The 18,158-nt window shown below is 38.7% G+C and overlaps 1 protein-coding gene across 1 annotated transcript; it reads left to right on the forward strand.

Annotated features, from left to right (window-relative positions):
* The first annotated feature begins 26 nt into the window (after positions 1-26).
* Positions 27-17,907, forward strand: CPSF3 (cleavage and polyadenylation specific factor 3). Its single transcript, XM_026695272.2, has 18 exons — positions 27-295; positions 2,405-2,468; positions 3,493-3,590; positions 4,681-4,809; positions 4,963-5,140; positions 5,543-5,632; positions 6,048-6,198; positions 6,865-7,040; positions 8,625-8,783; positions 10,140-10,286; positions 10,958-11,110; positions 11,766-11,874; positions 12,461-12,559; positions 14,217-14,311; positions 14,883-14,970; positions 15,980-16,049; positions 16,246-16,342; positions 17,656-17,907. The coding sequence occupies exons 1-18, from the start codon at positions 225-227 to the stop codon at positions 17,758-17,760; spliced, it is 2,079 nt and encodes a 692-aa protein (XP_026551057.1). The 5' UTR covers positions 27-224; the 3' UTR covers positions 17,761-17,907.
* Positions 17,908-18,158: the final 251 nt, after the last annotated feature.

Raw genomic sequence — 18,158 nt, forward strand, 5'->3', positions numbered from 1 at the left:
TCCGGCCCTTCTCAGCGCTCTCTTTCTCCCTCTGTAGAAGCGGCAATATGATAGTACGCATGCGCCGTCAAAGATAACGCGAGGGAGAAGTTGTAGTTCCGGTTGTCTTAGGGTAGCGCGCGTCTGTGTATGAGTGAGGTGGGGAGGGGCGAGGCGGAGGGCGGGTTCAGTGATGTACAACTGCCGGTGAAAGACAAGGCGAGCCCTTCTCCCTTCTGCTAAAGATGTCGGCGAGGAGGAGAACCGAAGCCTTCGTCCCGGCTGAAGAGAGCGACCAGCTGCTGATTCGGCCCCTGTGAGTGACGGCGAAGCTTTGGTCCTCGGAGTTCCGTCCGCGCTCCTCTTGCCCCGCGCCCCTTCCCTATTTTTAAACGTCTTATAGGCCAGGGGTCTCCAGCCTTGGCAACTTTAAGACTTGTGGACTTCAACTCCCAGAATTCCTCAGCCAGCTTTGCTGGCTGAGGAATTCTGGGAGTTGAAGTCCACAAGTCTTAAAGTTGCCAAGGCTGGAGACCCCTGGCCTAGGCTTTCACATCCCCTGGCTGGGATGAGCTTGATACTTAGGCAATGAAGAAATCCCACAGCTGAAGGCCATACTGGGAAATTGAGGGGGGGAAACCCCAATGGCCTGTGGTATCCTCTCCAAACTATTGTCAAGATATCTGCACAAAATTGAACTCAGCGTGAAGGATTTTTATAGCGATAGCATATATACTTATAAAGCACTATGAAGCAGCATATGTGCTTTACGAGCCCTGCTCTTAAGCGGTTGACAGAGTCAGCCTATTGCCCCCCACCCTCCAATCTGGGTCCTCATTTTACCCACCTCGGAAGGATGGAAGGCTGAGCCAACCTTGAGCCTGGTGGGATTTGAACTGCTGGCAGCGATCAGAGTCAACCTGCAATATTGTATTCTAACCACTGCATCACCACAGCTCCACCTTTATCTTTTAAACAAGGGCTGCTCTTTGACTCTGCATATTTATACTTAATTTCATTAGTCAGTGCCATCATAACTTTGAACAGTTGCTGAACAAGTGGTTAGTAAGCATCAGCACTGAAAAAAGTGACATATGACTGCTTTTCACACTTATGACCATTGCAGCATCCCTACAATCACGCGATCAAAATTCAGACATTTGGCAACCGACTAATATTTATAATGCTTGCAGTGTCCTGGTGTGATGTAATCCCTTTTTGTGACCTTCTGACAAGCAAAACCAATGGGGAAGCTAGATTCACTTAACAACTGTGTTACTAATTTAACACCTGCAGTGTTTCACTTAACTGTGGCAAAATAAATTGTAAAATGGGCAAAACACACAAATAACTGTGTCACTTAGCAACAGAAATTTTGGGCTCAATTGTGGTCATAAATCAAAGATTACCTGTCTAATAAACTGGAATTAAGTGGAGTTTTGCTTTTGAATTTATCTGGGCAAATGACTAATAGTTATTAGGAACTAGTTTGGCTCCAAGTGTAGATTTACTTGCAACTCTGTTTTACATCATATCTTTCACGAAGAGTTAGAAAAGCAGATTATATTCCTCTGAAAAGCTGTGTGCTACCTGATTGTGGAAGATATTATTGTTGAGATAATTTAAATACTGTAAAAATGTTTTCCAAATGGAATGTTAATCTGTCTCAAAATAATTAAAATGCTCATAGAAGCTCCTGCATATCTTTGATTGATGCAGGTATTAAATTGTGTGGCAAAAATCTGGATGACCACTAGATGACTAGAGAATAAAAAATAAATTTCTCTTTGTTGCCATCTAATAATGTCTGGATTTTAGCAACTTGGAAACTTATGCAAGAAGGAGGTTTTCAACTAAGTTGTCAACCTTTGTTACATACTCTTAATATTTGGGTTCAGTGTGCTTCAAATATCGATGGGGTTGAGGGTTGGGGAAAGAGTTTGCAGAAATTTTGTTACACATCCCAGTGAGGCTTCAGAATGTTGAAAAGTTGTGCAATTGCTGGGATTTGGTGCAGAATATCTGCAAAAAACACAACCCTGACCCATAACTTGGTGCTGATCTCCTAAAGCCCATCTAGTATAGTATGCACAGCAAACTTTGTTTATCTCTGTTCCTGGTTTTGATACTATATAGCAAAATTAGATAAACGTTTATTAATTCTACCGTAATTGTAGTTGAGTGAAAAAGGCAATGTCACGATTATGAAGTTTAGGTCATTTAAATAAAGTTGAGTTAAACTTAAGAGTTCAGAGTTTAGGCCTAATGGTTCACAGAGCCAAGGGTTCTTTAAATAAGTTATGCCATTCTGCCCAGGTGAAATTAAGGTAAAGATCTCACCTTTTTTGAATATTTATACATATTTTGTTTATTTTCAATAAACTAATGAGGATTTTAAAAAAACTTCCTTTAACAACTTTTATAGAGGTGCTGGGCAGGAAGTCGGAAGATCATGTATTGTTTTGGAATTTAAAGGAAGGAAGATAATGGTAATGTAATTTTTTTGTTACATTATTTGTAAAATTCTTAATTTTAACTTTTTTGTTATTCAGATGTGTGTCCATTCTTAGCCATTAGCAACCTCTGGACAATATTAATTAAAAAATATGTTAAAACAACTTTTAAGAATAAATGTTTTTAGAAAAATATATTGCATAAGATTGTAATAAGATATACTCACATGTCCTGTAATAAAAGTAGCAGCTTATGCACTTGTAGCTTTCAATAGACCAACTACCTAAGGATTTTCTTATACGTTTTCATGCACCACATTTGGCTGTAGTAATACTTCTATGTTGTATAAATTTACTGATAATATATTATTTAGTGTCCTCACTTAAGTGTATATTCTGAATCCTTCCCCCCAAAATGTATGTATGGTGGAGAAGTGTAGAATTAACAAGGTATATATATCCATGGCTATTTTTATGGTTTTTATCTTGTTAAAAAATTTTTAATAAAAATATTTTTTTAAAAAAATCCTTAAATTATCCCATGAATCCCAACCAGTCCAGTCAGCCTCAGCATAGACTTACATCATCTTTAACATTTGGTGGGTTTAGGCATGAGGGGACTGCCACATTCTTGTTGGCTATTCAGTAAGAAAATAAATTTTGAGGTATTTATCTTGGCTATTCCGTTTTTCTGTTAATTACACAAAGATGAGAATGTTCGAATAATGTTCCATCTTAATGAAATTTCAATTTAAAGTTATTCATTGTACAGTTTAAATTTTATTTCAATATTACTTGTAAACCACATTCAGAGCAATAGTGTTAAAATTTATCTCATCTTCATTTCTACTAATTTCATAGAAAATTTCTACTCCAGTTCTGGTTGGTTTGTTTTTCTGTAGTATACTGGACAATTATTTATTATTGTCATATGAAAATAACATGCAAATCCTAAGTATGCAGTATAAGCTTCATTAGTTTGACTTTGATGCCATAGGATTTACATGTATGTATACCTCTAGTGATTGGTAATATTCTTGATTTCAATATGCATTTTCAGCTTGACTGTGGAATCCACCCTGGCTTAGAAGGAATGGATGCTCTTCCTTACATTGATCTTATAGATCCAGCTGAAACTGATCTCCTTCTGATAAGTCAGTAAGTGATGTATGATTTATCTTGCCTTTAACCACTACTATGGCAGCTGTACGCTTCAAGAAACTGTTTCTGGATTCAGCACAGAAACGTAGCTGCTGGGTATGGTTAGGCACAAAACTGAACGTGTGTTCTTTTTCAAAGCCAAAACCATTGTGATTTTGAAGTTCTGTGTCAAGCTGTTCTGGGAGGGCTGCTATTTGGCAGAACCAAACTGGAACATTCGGGTAGTTCTGGGTTTGGGCCAAATCTAGAGTTGTCTTAAAGGGAGAATAGGGGAAGGCTGCCTCTCTCTTTCTCCTCTTCCCCATGCTGCTGTGTGGCTTCTGCTCTAACTTGTTGCTGGTTATCTAATCATCTGGCTTTCCCTACCTCCCCTTGAGTTTCTCCATCCTCTGCCATCATCATTGTTCTTGACTTTAAGCATGGCATATTTAACCACCCTATCCACTGCCCTGATCTTCCTAAAGTCTGCCTTTTCTGGATTCTTCTTACAGTGCACTTGAAACCAAAGCGTTTGTCTGTAACTATAGCTAAAGGACGGTCGGGAATGGAAAGACTTGAAAGGGGAGGGCTGAGGTCGGGCAGAGCAGCTGAATAGGGTGTATTGAAACCAAGGATGGTAATGGCAGCTATCCAAATCAGCCACCAGCTCTCTGTGCTTTTCTTTCATGAAACTCCCTAGACTGCTGCTGCTTGTCATTGTCTTACATCCCAAAACATGACTGCCTAGATTACTTCTCTTTCAGTCTAGAAACAGACCAAAATCAGCCAGAAATGAAGCCTCAGAATTCCTGCCGTGTTTTGGTATATGTATATTGAATGTTTTTCCCATCCATAGACTTAGTTCTGTTCTTAGAAATGTAATGGATTGCACTCTCCCTCTGCCAGTCCCAGTCCTGTAAATGTTGCAAAGCTGGTGTGTAGAATGTTTATTGGATTTGCCAGACTGAATTTTTTAATGCGTTCTCTCATTGTGTTTAAGTATTTTAATAATATAAAAAAATAAATTTTGTCTAGCTGTTTGCTGTAATAGCATCTACATCAGTTCCCATCCCCTGCCTTCAATTTTTTTTTATTTTGACTATTTCAGTTTCCATTTGGATCACTGTGGGGCATTGCCATGGTTTCTGCAAAAAACCAGCTTTAAAGGAAGAACTTTCATGACCCATGCTACAAAAGCAATTTATAGATGGCTACTCTCAGATTATGTCAAAGTCAGGTAAGTTAACCTTTTTTTAAAAAAAAACCGACCCTAAAATAAAATGAATGTGGACTTTGGATTATGTGAGTATTTTCAAGCCCTACCCTATTATAAAAATAAATCTGTAAATCTGTTGAATAAGATGGTAATCTGCCTTATTGTTTTATTTAGTAATATCTCTGCAGATGATATGTTATACACAGAGACCGACCTGGAAGAAAGCATGGAGAAGATCGAAACAATAAACTTTCATGAAGTAAAAGAGGTGGCTGGCATCAAATTCTGGTGTTACCACGCCGGACATGTTCTGGGAGCAGCCATGTTTATGATTGAAATAGCTGGAGTGAAGGTATTTCCTTAGAACGAGGAGAAATCTCTGGACCTCTGTTTCTATTAGTTTGCCATTTCAGAGGAACTCATTTTGCGGGGGGGGGGGGAGAATGGAGGTATTCTCTTTCTCTTACACCAGCAGCTTGGAAGATGAAAGGCCCCAGATATAAACTGTTCCCTTTAGCACTGAAAGGAAAGAAATCTAAACAGTGGCAGAACACTGTGCTTGAAATTACATCTTGCTATGTCAGATTGGCCCCTTGTCAAGCATTTACTGTTAATGAATCTACAGTACACTTAATCCACAGAATTAACAATACACTTGTGGAGATATTAAGGCAATAAACCAAAATTCATGGATTAGACATCTTTTTGTTGTTCAATCATATAATTACAATGCCATTTTACTTCTTTCTTAAAGCTTTTATACACAGGTGACTTCTCAAGGCAAGAAGACAGGCATTTGATGGCAGCTGAGATTCCCAATATTAAGCCTGATATTCTTATCATTGTAAGTTTCTTCTTTTAGTATATCTTGGTATGTTTATTTATTCAGTTAGATACGATTACACTCTCTTTATCTGAATAATTCCCCTGCCATAATGTGGTGTGGACAGCCTCGGTCTTGTGCTTCCTCTTCAGTAACTTGTGTCCATCTTTTTGGTTAGCTAAAGATGAAGTCCTGTCAGACAGTGGGACTTAGCTGTCTCTTGCTTTTGACTCAGTTCAAAGGAGCAGCTTGCCCTGAAGACAATCCGTTGTTTGCCTAGCAGTGTAAAATAATTTGACCATGGTTAACACTTGTGAACATCATTTCTATGCTGTTTTATCATGATGAGAAATATTTTTGCACAATGAACTCATAAGAATTGAAGGTTGTCATTATGTGTGTATTTAGTGTTGTAATTCTGCAACTATTTGTCTAGGAATCAACATACGGTACCCACATCCATGAGAAGCGGGAGGAGCGAGAGGCTCGATTCTGTAACACTGTACATGATATTGTAAACAGGGGAGGGCGAGGCCTCATTCCTGTGTTTGCTTTGGGAAGAGCTCAAGAATTGCTTTTAATTTTGGGTACGTATTTACTGAATACTTCTAACTTTAACATATACAAATTGTTTTCTTCACGTGTTGTCTTGGTCTCTGACTGTAATAATAGAGGCATTTGGGATCCTTGACTCTTGAAGGGCAGATAACCTTTGTTATCTCAGCTGCACTCTACCTGGAACTGCCTTTGAAGATCACCCAACTTGCATATGAACCCTGGGCAATCCAGTGTTGTTCTATAGCATCAGTATTGAAGGAGCTGAGTTGGTTGGTAGTACAGTATGTTTCGTGGCTAGGAGCCTTGCAATTTTAGAGACTGCTTATAGGTACTTTTAGATAACAGTCCCTGCTTCTCAAGATTTGTGACAGGAGGCTCACAGGAGAACGGCTTCCTAGAAGGCAAAGCAGAACCTTATTTTAAAAAGCTTTTAAAAACATGCCTATTCCAGGCTACATTTTGAAAAAACTTGGGCAAAGATAGGAGATACACCTGAGCTTGGAATAAACCTAGCTATTTTGATAATGAACTATAAAGCATTATAATTTTTATGGTTTTATGATGATTCATGCTGAGGAATGCAGACAATACAAATGTTATGTTGTGGAACGATACCGGTTTTGCAGATATTTTTGTCAGAACTCAAATATTTAACCATTTTTAATATTAACTTCATGTCTTACATGTCTGTTTAGATGAATACTGGCAAAATCACCCTGAACTACATGAGATACCCATATATTATGCTTCTTCCCTGGCAAAGAAGTGCATGGCAGTGTATCAGACCTACGTTAATGCCATGAACGATAAAATCCGCAAGCAAATCAATATCAACAACCCCTTTGTATTCAAGCACATTAGTAATCTGAAGGTCAGTGTGAATAAGTGTATTGCTCAATGGTGGGATTCAAAAATTTTTACTACTGGTTCTGGCTAGGTAGGTGTGACCATGTGACTGGGTGGGTGTGGTTTTTTTTTTTTTTCAGCACACACACCCCCCTCCATTTTTTGGGCCTTCTGGGCCTCAAGCAAACCTCCTGGGAGCTGCTTTTGCTCCCAGAAGGCTTCCCTGGGGCTCAGGAAGGAAAAAGAAAACGGAGCCTGCACCTCCCCACGTTCCATTTTGGGGCCTCCTGGGCCTCAGGGAAGCCTCCTGGGGTGGCATTTTTGCTCCCAGGAAGGTTCCCTGGGGCCCAGGAAGGCAAAAAATGAGCGCAGCGGGCTTCCATTTTTTACCTTCCTGGGCCTAGGAAGCCTCCTGGGCGAAGCAGTAAGACAGCAAGGGGAATCCCGGCACAGCTGATCATAGGAACAGCTGATTGTTGGGAGGAGGGAAAAAAAGAAATACCTTAAGGAGTGACTGGGTGGGGAAGAATGCAGTCAGCTATGGCGGGCATGTGCACGATGTTGTGCATGTGCGATAAGGCTGACTAGGCTGGGAGGAGAGGGGCGACCAGGTTGGGGGTATGGCCAGCCAGAAGTTACCGGGTCGGCGACCCACGCCAAATCCTTGCTACCAGTTCGCCCGAAGCGGTGCTAACCAGCTGAATACCACCACTGGTATTGCTACAGAACATGCAAATTGATTCCGAATAAATGTAGTTCTGGTTTATGGTTGGGCTTCTTAATTGCCCTAATCTAGTTTATTGATAAATATCTCAAGCACCTGTAAGTTTATTAAAAATAGTTTGGGAAACAGATGCTTGCTGAGTTGCCTTCTCCCATTCTCTGCTCCAGCATAATTTACATTTTGAGATCTTGCGCAGTCAGAAACATAGCTCATTAACTGTAACTAAGATGTTTAGATGAGCTGTAGTGGCACAGTGGTTAGAATACAGCCCTGCAGGCTAATTCTTCCGACTGTCGGCTGCCTGCAGTTTGGCAGTTTGAGTCTCACCAGTTCAAGGTTGACTCAGCCTTCCATCCTTCTGAGGTTGGTAAAATGACCCAGATTGTTGGGGGCAAGAGGCTGCCTCTGTACACTGCTTAGAGAAGGCTATAAAGCACTGTGAAGCGGTAGATAACTCTAAGTGCTAGTGCTAAGTTCTATTATGAGACAGTCCTGATTCCTAAAAGTTTGGCTTTCATTTACCAAATGCAAGATTAGAGTACCCTCTAGAGGTTACAGCTATTAGGAGCTGTTCCTGTAATCCTTGTGGTCTACTGCAGTGGCCTCCAACCTTTCTGGACCGGCAGCGTGGGAAGTGGGTGAGAGGGGATGGTTTCCACAAATGCAGCTTTGAGTGCATGTGCGTTTGACCACCGCTTGCGTGGCCTGGCTCCAAACCACAAGAGCCAGACCGGAAGCACCTCCTCTTAGCTATGAGCATTTTAACGATAAGCGTCTCTCTGGGACTCATGGCATACAGACCTAGCCCAGATATATGGAACCCAGAGTCCCCGATTCTTCCAAACAGAAGTACAATACTAGACATTTTTCTTCTCTCTTATCCAGAGCATGGATCATTTTGATGACATTGGCCCCAGTGTGGTAATGGCTTCCCCTGGTATGATGCAGAGTGGCTTATCCAGAGAATTATTTGAGAGCTGGTGCACTGACAAAAGAAATGGAGTCATCATAGCAGGTTATTGTGTGGAAGGAACACTTGCCAAGGTGAGATCTTCTCTCTCTACTATGTGGAAGACATTAGTGCTTGACTGCTCTATTGGTTGTCATGGTTCCAAATAATGAACCCAGTTGAATCAGGACTCTGAGGCTTCAATCAGGCTCAAAAGACCTTTTATTGAGTGCATCATATTGGCACGTGGTAAGGTGAAGCTAGCTCTAAGTAATTCCCACGCTCTAGTGTAGTTAAAAGAATAGAAACTTCCCACCCCACCTCAGGTATCTTAGGTCACGTTAACCGATCAGTCCGACAGCCGCTTCCCCCTCAGTCTCAGCAGATGTTTGTTGCCCCGACCTTGGCTCTCACGTTGATTCTGGTCAATGTTTAGCAGTTTTAAGGCATCACATTTCAATCCTTTCTGATTTCCCCCCTCCCTCCCAAGAGTGGCAAACAAAAGTAAGCTTGGATGAAGATGTTCTGAGGGTTGACATTGGTGCTTAAAAGACACCCATACTTAGTTTAATCAAGTAAATTTGGTAGCATGGGAATGCACAATATACACACTATTGATATAGATACAGCCTTATTTATTTATGCATTTGTTTCATATTAAATGTTTATTCTTGCTTTACAATTTATGTGACAAAAATGGTAAAACTTAACTGTGTGATAGTGAATAATTAGGCATGAAAGGCGAAAATATTTGTAGCCCAGGGTTGAACTGTGAGGTTCTTGATGCTCTCTGAGCTCAGTTGTTTTCTTACAGACATTTCATTACCAAACTAGGTGACATCATCAGTGCATTCAGAGAGCACCAAGGAACCAACAATTGGATATGATAAGGAGTTCCAGACATTAATTCTTCAATCTGTGAGAAAGCATATGTCCTAGGAGACTAGACATCTCAAGAACAATTGAATGGCCTGGATAATCTCATATGTTCCCTAAAGAGGCACACAAAAGCACTATGTGTAGCATCACACAGAGGATTTAGGAGCTTATCCAAGAATGCTGATCTCATCTCTGTTGCCAAGCAGTGGCCTAGGTCATTGCCTGGTGGTATTCCTGTGCACATACATGTGTATTTTACACATATTTAAATTAACTTACATCAAGGCTCTTTTCCCCATGGCAATTGGGTCCAGTGACTCATTGTAATTTGGTAAACAATTGTTTGGATCCTCTCCAGCTATTATAGTAAATTATTTGTATGTATTTCCATCACATCTGGGTATTTTGTAACGAAAGGCAGAAACCTTGAGATGTTAAATTTGGTAACTTGACCAGACTGATGCCCAGAATTGTTTGCTAGGCATTTAAAAGCCATGTTCCATAGTCTATTTTTCTGTTGTAAATAAAATAATAAAATATATTTGGAATTTGTGTATTTTCTGCTCTTGCAGCATATCATGTCTGAGCCTGAAGAAATTACAACAATGTCAGGACAAAAGCTACCATTGAAGATGTCAGTGGATTACATTTCTTTCTCCGCTCATACAGATTACCAACAAACCAGCGAGTTTATTCGGGCACTCAAACCCCCCCATGTGGTTAGTATCTAGCTTCTTTTCAAGACATTGAATAATTATTGATCAGTTCTCAACACAAGTTCAGGACATTTTATTTTAGGTTCTCAGTCTAATGTTAACCTTTTCCTTTCCTGTATTAATTTACTATCAGCTATATTTAATACATTTATCATTCCTTTTTGATTGTTTCTCAAAAATATTATTTTAAAACCGGCTCTTCAAGAAAAGTTACAACACATATTGAGATAATACTTTGGAAAAAAGTTCCAAGAAAGAAACAAGAACACCTGAATGATAAAAGAAAACAATGATATAATGACAAATCAGAATATTTTTTTTAAAAATGAGGATTCATGTCCCAAAGACATTGTGCATTTCAACACTTGTCCACCACTTTCCTTCAACCTATTTCACTGGCAAAAAGAATGGAAAAGCTTTGGGGGACAACTTTTATGAAAAAAATGAGAGAACTGAGGGGTATCCTGTTCACTTTGCACTTTCCAAGCTGAGAAAGGTGGGAAAGAATAGTAACATTTGAGGACCAGGAAGATCTAATTCAGTACATGGAAAATTGTACATAAAACTGTTAAAATCATATTCTGTATGTAGTAGCTGCTTTCCCTTCTCTTTCTTCCTCCTCTTATCTCAAGAATGACCTTCTTTAATTGTGGATGCTTGTATTTGTCATGCAGATATTGGTGCATGGTGAGCAGAATGAAATGGCCAGACTGAAAGCTGCCTTAATACGTGAATATGAAGATAATGATGAAGTTCACATAGAGGTCCACAATCCTAGAAATACTGAAGCTGTGACTCTAAACTTCAGAGGAGAAAAACTTGCCAAGGTTTTATGAAGCTAATCTTTTTTTGTTGTTGTTGTTGCTCTAACAAGAATCTTTTCCTGGGTCTTGGACAAAGGGCATTATATTTCTTATTTAAAATATATTTAGTCTGCTCTTCTTGGATATAAGAATAACACATTGTATAAACTACTGTGGAAAGAATAGGCCTTTTTCTCCAGAGATAGAAACACAGGACTGAATGTATGGAGGATGACAGTAGTAAAATCCAGAGTGTTCAGAATGTTGTGTTAGCTATAATAAGGTACAATTGTTAGAAACTTCTTCGTTGTTTGAAGTTGTCATTTACTAACCACAGAGGCATATTTGGCCTGATTATATTGAGGCAGAGCATCTTGAGATACCCTGTTTTTAAAACAGGGATAAAAGTATAAAAGTGGGAAGTATCACCTGAGATTTTTAGAAAAGCATCCATTTGTCAGTCCAAAAAATGGAAGAACTTAGAGGATGTTGTATATTTCATTACCATCACTGTTAAATAATGAAGTGAAGTGTGATTTACTTAAAGATGTTTATATATGAGCCTAATAGGGAAACTTGTAGCTAAAATTCTACCTTCAATTGTTTAAATAGAGGTTATATATGTGATTCGCCTTTCTGTAATCTCTCCTAATAGCCACAATTTTGTACTTTTTCTTAGGTAATGGGTTCCCTAGCTGATAAGAAACCAGAACAGGGACAGCGAGTTTCAGGAATACTAGTTAAAAGAAACTTTAACTACCATATTCTTTCTCCTTGTGATCTGTCCAGTAAGTAAAAGTTATCCTCATCCCATATCCAATTCTTCCCATATTTTTAATAAGCCAAATGTGTGCTTTTTATTCAAAATTCATATTTCTCAATTTGGACTGTGAATATTCAGTGATGACAATGATTTCATATTTATAAATTAATAGGTAGTCTGTACTGTTTATACTGTAGCTTATACAGTTAAAATTTGGGATATCCATTTTAAATGAAGAAAAATTCCAAATTAAAATGTTTTACAGTACTGTGATATCAGTTAAGACTAAAACAGTTCTTGGAAATAAAAGTCCAAAAATAACACCTGTTCAAAGCCTTGAATAAAAGAGGCTTCACTTCAGTAAAGATGGGCCCTTCAAGACCACTCGGCAGATTGCTACCTGAAACACACCTGAGCACTGCCATATATATGTCACCTTTCTTAAGGCAGCTACTCTGTGTTGATATGATGGACCCTCTGAAATGAAATAGATCTGGAAAGGAGCTAGTAACTTTCATATCACTCTCTTAGATTTATTGATGAATAATGTGGGCCCCGGGCTGTGGCGCATACTAAATATTGTCTTTTTTTTTCCTTTAAAATTGTTCAAGATTACACAGATCTTGCCATGAGCACTGTGACACAGACACAAGCTATTCCATACACAGGCACATTCAGTCTGCTTCATTATCATCTGCAAAAATTAACAGGTATGTAGATAAAATACTTTAGAATTATTATTTTTTAAAAATCTTGTTTTTCCCCTGCTGCTCTTCTGGTTGCTTAATTCTATGAGATTCAGATTGATATTAAAATTTGGATGAATAAATGTAATGGGAGATCAATGATTAATATTCTGTAGCAGGCGTGTCAAACTCAATTTCATTGTGGGACACATAAGGGCTGTAGTTGACCTTGAGGGGCCGGGCAGGTATGGCCGACTGGGTGGGTGTGGCCAGCTTGATGCCACCTCCCAAACGGCTGGCATGTTTCCTCTCCCCCCACCCCTTCTTGGCCACAAAATCATAATGTGGGGTTGAGCAATTTGTTCACATTGATGACCAATTGCCAAGCCCCCCCATGATCATGTGATCGCCATTTTAATTTTTCTCTGCTGACTTCCCCAGAAAGTTAGCGCGGAAACTGGTACGGAAGGTTGTAAGCCACTGTTGCCTGTCAAGAAGACTCCCTCTTGTTTCTGGGGGCTGGCTGAAAGAGCTGCCTTCTGGGGGCAGAATCTCATGGAGCTGAGATTTCTAGCCCCACCAAGGATGTCTCCTCCTTTCTGTCCACTGAGAGGAAATCCCCCATTAGTCTACAGGAATACAGCTAAGTTCCTTTACGATTTTTGCTCCAATAAAGGATTCCTCCTACTGGCCAGATTTTCTCTGGAAACCTCCCCTTCATCCACTGAAGATTTTAGTTCTGTTCCTGCAGCCCAATGAAGGAATTGCCCCCTGTGAACCCTCTCAAGTCTTCTTATTCCTTATTGGGACTTCTTACCTGGGATTTGTCTGCTTAACCACCTGGGAGATCACTTAACACTCAAACCTAGAGTGGTGAGATTGCAGTCATTGAGCAAAGTGGCCAATCAGTCATCTTGCTTAACAACCACTTTGCTCAACAACCAAGATTCCAGTGCCGGTTGTGGTCATAACTCAAGGACTACCTGTTAGCTTCTTTTTCACAAGCATTAAAGATTCTTAGTTACTGGAGGACTTCAGAAGCTCATTGGAGATTTCTTGATCAGGAAGGGCGTGCAAGGTATTGAAAAATACATTTCGGAGCAGACCTGGAAAATCTTGTTACCTTGGAATTGGCTTTGCAATGTATCACAGAATTTTGTGCCACACTTTTGTGATTCTAAAGCCATTGCAGCAAGGATGGATTTGCAAAATAATTAATCCATCTATTTTGATTGTTTGGATCTGTTTTAAAAAGATTAAGAAGATAAGACATGAAATTAAAATGATTTGATAATTTGTATTTGAATGTATCTGATTGACAATTCACTGTGTATACATCTACTAAGCTAGAACATGATTTGCCCAGTTTGAGTTTACTATCTCGCTAGATTTTAAGTATTATGGTTTTTACACTATTACAGTATTTGAACTCAACGTGAGCAAGCCTAACAGCATTTATTCAATAAACTATGGTTAAGCAAGCCAGCACTTCATGAATCTGGTCATTATTTGCCCATGCTGAATTGCTCCGAGGATTGTTGAATATATATCTTAGAAGGAAATAGGAGCCAGCAGTCCAAACACCTATTGAATAATAATTTAGCAGTGTATGTGTGTATGTCTGTGTGTGTTAGTTACATGACAAACTTTGTTGTAATTTTACTGTTCTTGTTTTTTTTAGGTGACATAAAAGAAATAGAGGTCCAGGATAAGCCAGCTTTGAAAGTTTTTAAAAACATTACTGTGGTCCAAGAACCAGGCATGGTGGTGCTCGAGGTAAGGACGGTTTGACGGTTTTCTTACAGTATCTTGTAAATTGCTTTGACAGAGAATGAAACTATCTTATCATATATAAAGCAGAATGGCAGTGCCTTTGATTATCTGGCTCTTCTTCAATTTCTAGCCATCAGTCATATCGTGATGCTTATAGTGTACAAAGCAGTAAAACAACAGTCCAGCACCAATATATTATTAGTATAGAATTGACAGAATCAATCTGTTATAGTCCATCTAATCTTACACTCTATGGCATAACTTCCCATTTCCTTCCTAGCTTTGTTCGGCCTATGCTCGGCTGCAGCAGCAGACTTACCATTTTTTCAATTGCCATCTTTTCAAAATAAACCCCACAAATAGATTGCAATACTTAACTGGGGCGACAATGACAGTCTGTGTTGCCAATTAAATAACTTTTGAAATATTAGTAATTAATATTTAATTATTTATTTAATAAATAAATAATTTAATTAACCCCAGTGGACAAATCTTCCTTGTTTTTCTGAAGGTCAGAAGATGGAGCTGTCTGGTTTGATTTGAACAATCCTTGTTTACTTTTCTTTTTCTTCAGTGGGTAGCAAATCCTGCCAATGATATGTATGCAGATACTGTAACAACAGTGATTCTAGAAATTCAATCAAATCCCAAAGTTCATAAAGGTATTCATCATTTTAATTTGATTAAGAGGTATAGACCAAAAATGCCTGTGTTGTTCTGAAAGGATCCAAGGCAATTTCGTAGCCTAAAGGGCAGTACTTCTCTTATTCCAGTAACGTGGTCTACTATGCACAGTTTAAAATTAATGTAATTGAGACTAAAGTAGATTATTCCCCATATCAATGAAGGAGATAGTGTTAATAGCTTATTTCAATATTAGTTAACCTGATTAGCTCAGCTGCAATTAATTATATTTAGGAATAGATCTCTTTAATAAAGTTTCCTACATGTTAACCTCAGTTCGCAGTTGCTTCTTTGATATGTCCGTGTAATTTTCTTGGCAGCAATTATGAAAGTAGTTTGCTCCTCAGGTTTCATGGAGTTTTTTGCCTCCCTCTCTAGCCTACATTCCTAATTCCTTGCAAGTCTCCCATTCAAGAAAGAATAAACTGTTGACTTGGCTGACTTAGACAAAATCTTCTGTGTCTGGATTTCAGGCAATAATAGACTGCTCCTCAAGGTTTAATCCCACAAAATCTGATGAATGTGTCCAGGTGTTTTCCCCTGGAAATATTGCTTCTTATTATCAGTAAAATTGGTTTGCTTGTGTACAAGTATGTTTCAGGGCTCAAAAAATCCAATTCAGTCACTTGGATTTAATAGTCATCTCTTCCTCCTTACTTGTCAGTTAAATCAAGGGTTCATTGTATCTCTTCAGCTTATCAGATATAAGAAATTATTATGTTTGTCTACAACTGACAATCTGCTTTCCCCATACAGAATTATCTGATTCAAGCACAATTTAACTTACTCAGTTTTGTAAGGAAAATCGTTCCTACTTCAAGGAACTTTTGTGTGTGCCAACATCTTTCTTCTTCTTATGTGAAACTGGACTGTGCACATTTTTCAGGAGTTTGGTTGGAAGTTACTCTTTTGCCCATAAACCACGGCACTTGGGGAAAACGCATAATTAGCAATTAAATTGCAGTACTCTCGATTTATGTTTTTCAGCAATGATGCGCAAAATTCCAAAAATGGAAGAAATAGAAGATTATCACAAAAAAATGGAAATTATGCTTCAGTAAGTTATAACTGCGCATTTAACCAAGGAATCATAGACTGGTTACAGTAACACCCAGAATTATTCTCAATAAATGTTCCATTGAACTGAATAGACTTTCTTTTAGTGTTAGTTTCCTTGAAGAGACTCTATTCTAAATGTAAAACAGCAGCCAGGAAATGTATATATTTCTAACATTTAGCCTTTCATTTTGTAGGGACATATTTGGAGAAGACTGTGTAAGTTCAAAGAAGGATAATGTGCTTAGCATCACTGTGGATGGAAAAACAGCAAATCTCTCATTGGATACAAGGGTAAATATAGCTAAATATTATAATTAGAGTATTTCAATATTTAGTAGTCATTTTGGAGAGTTAGAAATTTGCCAGAAATTACTATCAAATCAGGTAAAATAGTAAAGAATGTTGTAAACTAGGGGTGTCAAACTTGATTTCATTGAGGGCTGCATTGGGGTCTCACTGAGCTCTGTTTTTGCTGGCAGAGGTCTGTGGGAGGCCGTCGGGGTCAAAAACTGAGCCCGGCAAGACTGCATGCGGCCCTCCCGAGCTCCATTTTCACTGGCAGAGGCATTGCAGACTGGTCATTTGTTGTTTCCAGGGCGGCCCTGTGGTCCTGGCAGACCACAACCGGCCACGGGCCTTGCATTTGACATCCCTATTGTAAACTGTAAAAGTGTCAAAAATCTCCACTTAAGGCTTTAAGAAAAACCAATCCTTTAAAAAAACCTAGAAGTTAGGACAAAAATAGGAAAATGTTGGTCAACTGAATACATTGAAGATTTTTAATAGTTGATACTTCACCACAAACACTTGGAATGTGTTTCAGTCTAATAGAAATATTTTTGTTACTGAATGTTACAGCAACCTTACTATGCCAAAATATATTGAGAAAGATTACAAGATATCAGTTATTCAGTTCAGCATCTGCATTGTTATTTCTGCATTCCTTGTCTCATAAACAACATTTTTAGATAGCTTTCATTAAAGAATTATGAAAGCATCTGTGATATTTTGGAGTAAGCTAAGACCTGTCCTGCTTGGTGTTTCCGCTTCCTGAGTTTTCACAGTTTATCTGCATACACAGAAACACACCAGACAAGGCTTCTGCTGCAAAAAAAATGTACACATTTGCAAGGGAAAGTAAAAAATATTCTCTAAGCAAAAATATGTTTTGTGACCAATGACTATGTTCCCAATTGTCTGTTTGAGCCAAATGGCTTATGCTACCCTTTTCTTAAATTCTTTACTTGCCATAATATTCCAAGCCACTCCACCCCCTTCTAGCTCATAGACATGTTTTATTTTTTTCCAGAATGATGTGTTGGCAAAATACATATCCGCAGCTCTCAAAAAAGTCATAAGCCTATGTTGTGAACACTCAGAATCTCTTCTTCAGCATGTACTTTCTCTTTTTGAATTACATCTTTTGCACTGTCACTTATACAGAATATTTTTCCAATGCTAGAGATCAGGGAATGCATCCAGGGCTGCCATGGTGCCAGTGGGCCTTGCGTTCCCAAACATTTATAGGCCTGGGGTACTAAACAGCCCTGTGGAATTTACATATGAAGGCCACTTAAGGTTGCTTCTGTTTTGTTTTCTTTTAGACAGTTGATCATGAACCAGGATGTGAAGATGATGACGAAACTCTTCGGGAAATGGTCGAGCTGGCTGCACAGCGACTTTATGATGCTATCACTCCTATACAATAAAGGAACAGATTTTGTATATATCTGGATCGTCTAATGAGTTTACACTTTTTTAAAATTTTCTTTTGTTCAAATAATTTTGCCCCCAGATGGGCAGACCAAAATAACTTCTGTTTGTGTCTACAATTAAAAAAATGTATTATAGAAAAAGTTCATTTCTCCTGGTTCATTGGTTATGAATGCCTAAAATACATAAACTGAGATTTTTAAAGGTTGGCAATTTTTTAAACGCTTCAGTGTATTTTTGTTACAAGCAATAGCAATAACAATAGCACTTTGTTCATAGAGTCAACCTATTGCCCCCAACAATCTGGGTCCTCATTTTACCCACCTCTGAAGGATGGAAAGCTGAGTCCACCTTGAGCCTGGTGGGGTTTGAACTGCCAAATTGTAGGTAGCAG

The sequence above is a fragment of the Pseudonaja textilis genome, chromosome 1, assembly GCF_049901715.1.
Source record: "Pseudonaja textilis isolate UNSWEBS1 chromosome 1, rPseTex1.2, whole genome shotgun sequence".
Classification (NCBI taxonomy): Eukaryota; Metazoa; Chordata; class Lepidosauria; order Squamata; family Elapidae; genus Pseudonaja; species Pseudonaja textilis.

Bases quoted from the DNA above. Each gene is read 5' to 3' on its own strand.
- CPSF3 (XM_026695272.2), top strand. From the start codon at position 225: ATGTCGGCGAGGAGGAGAACCGAAGCCTTCGTCCCGGCTGAAGAGAGC. The intron at 7,041-8,624 runs GTCAGTGTGAAT...TCTCTTATCCAG, and splicing joins AGCACATTAGTAATCTGAAG to AGCATGGATCATTTTGATGA. The intron at 14,971-15,979 runs GTATTCATCATT...TATGTTTTTCAG, and splicing joins AAATCCCAAAGTTCATAAAG to CAATGATGCGCAAAATTCCA.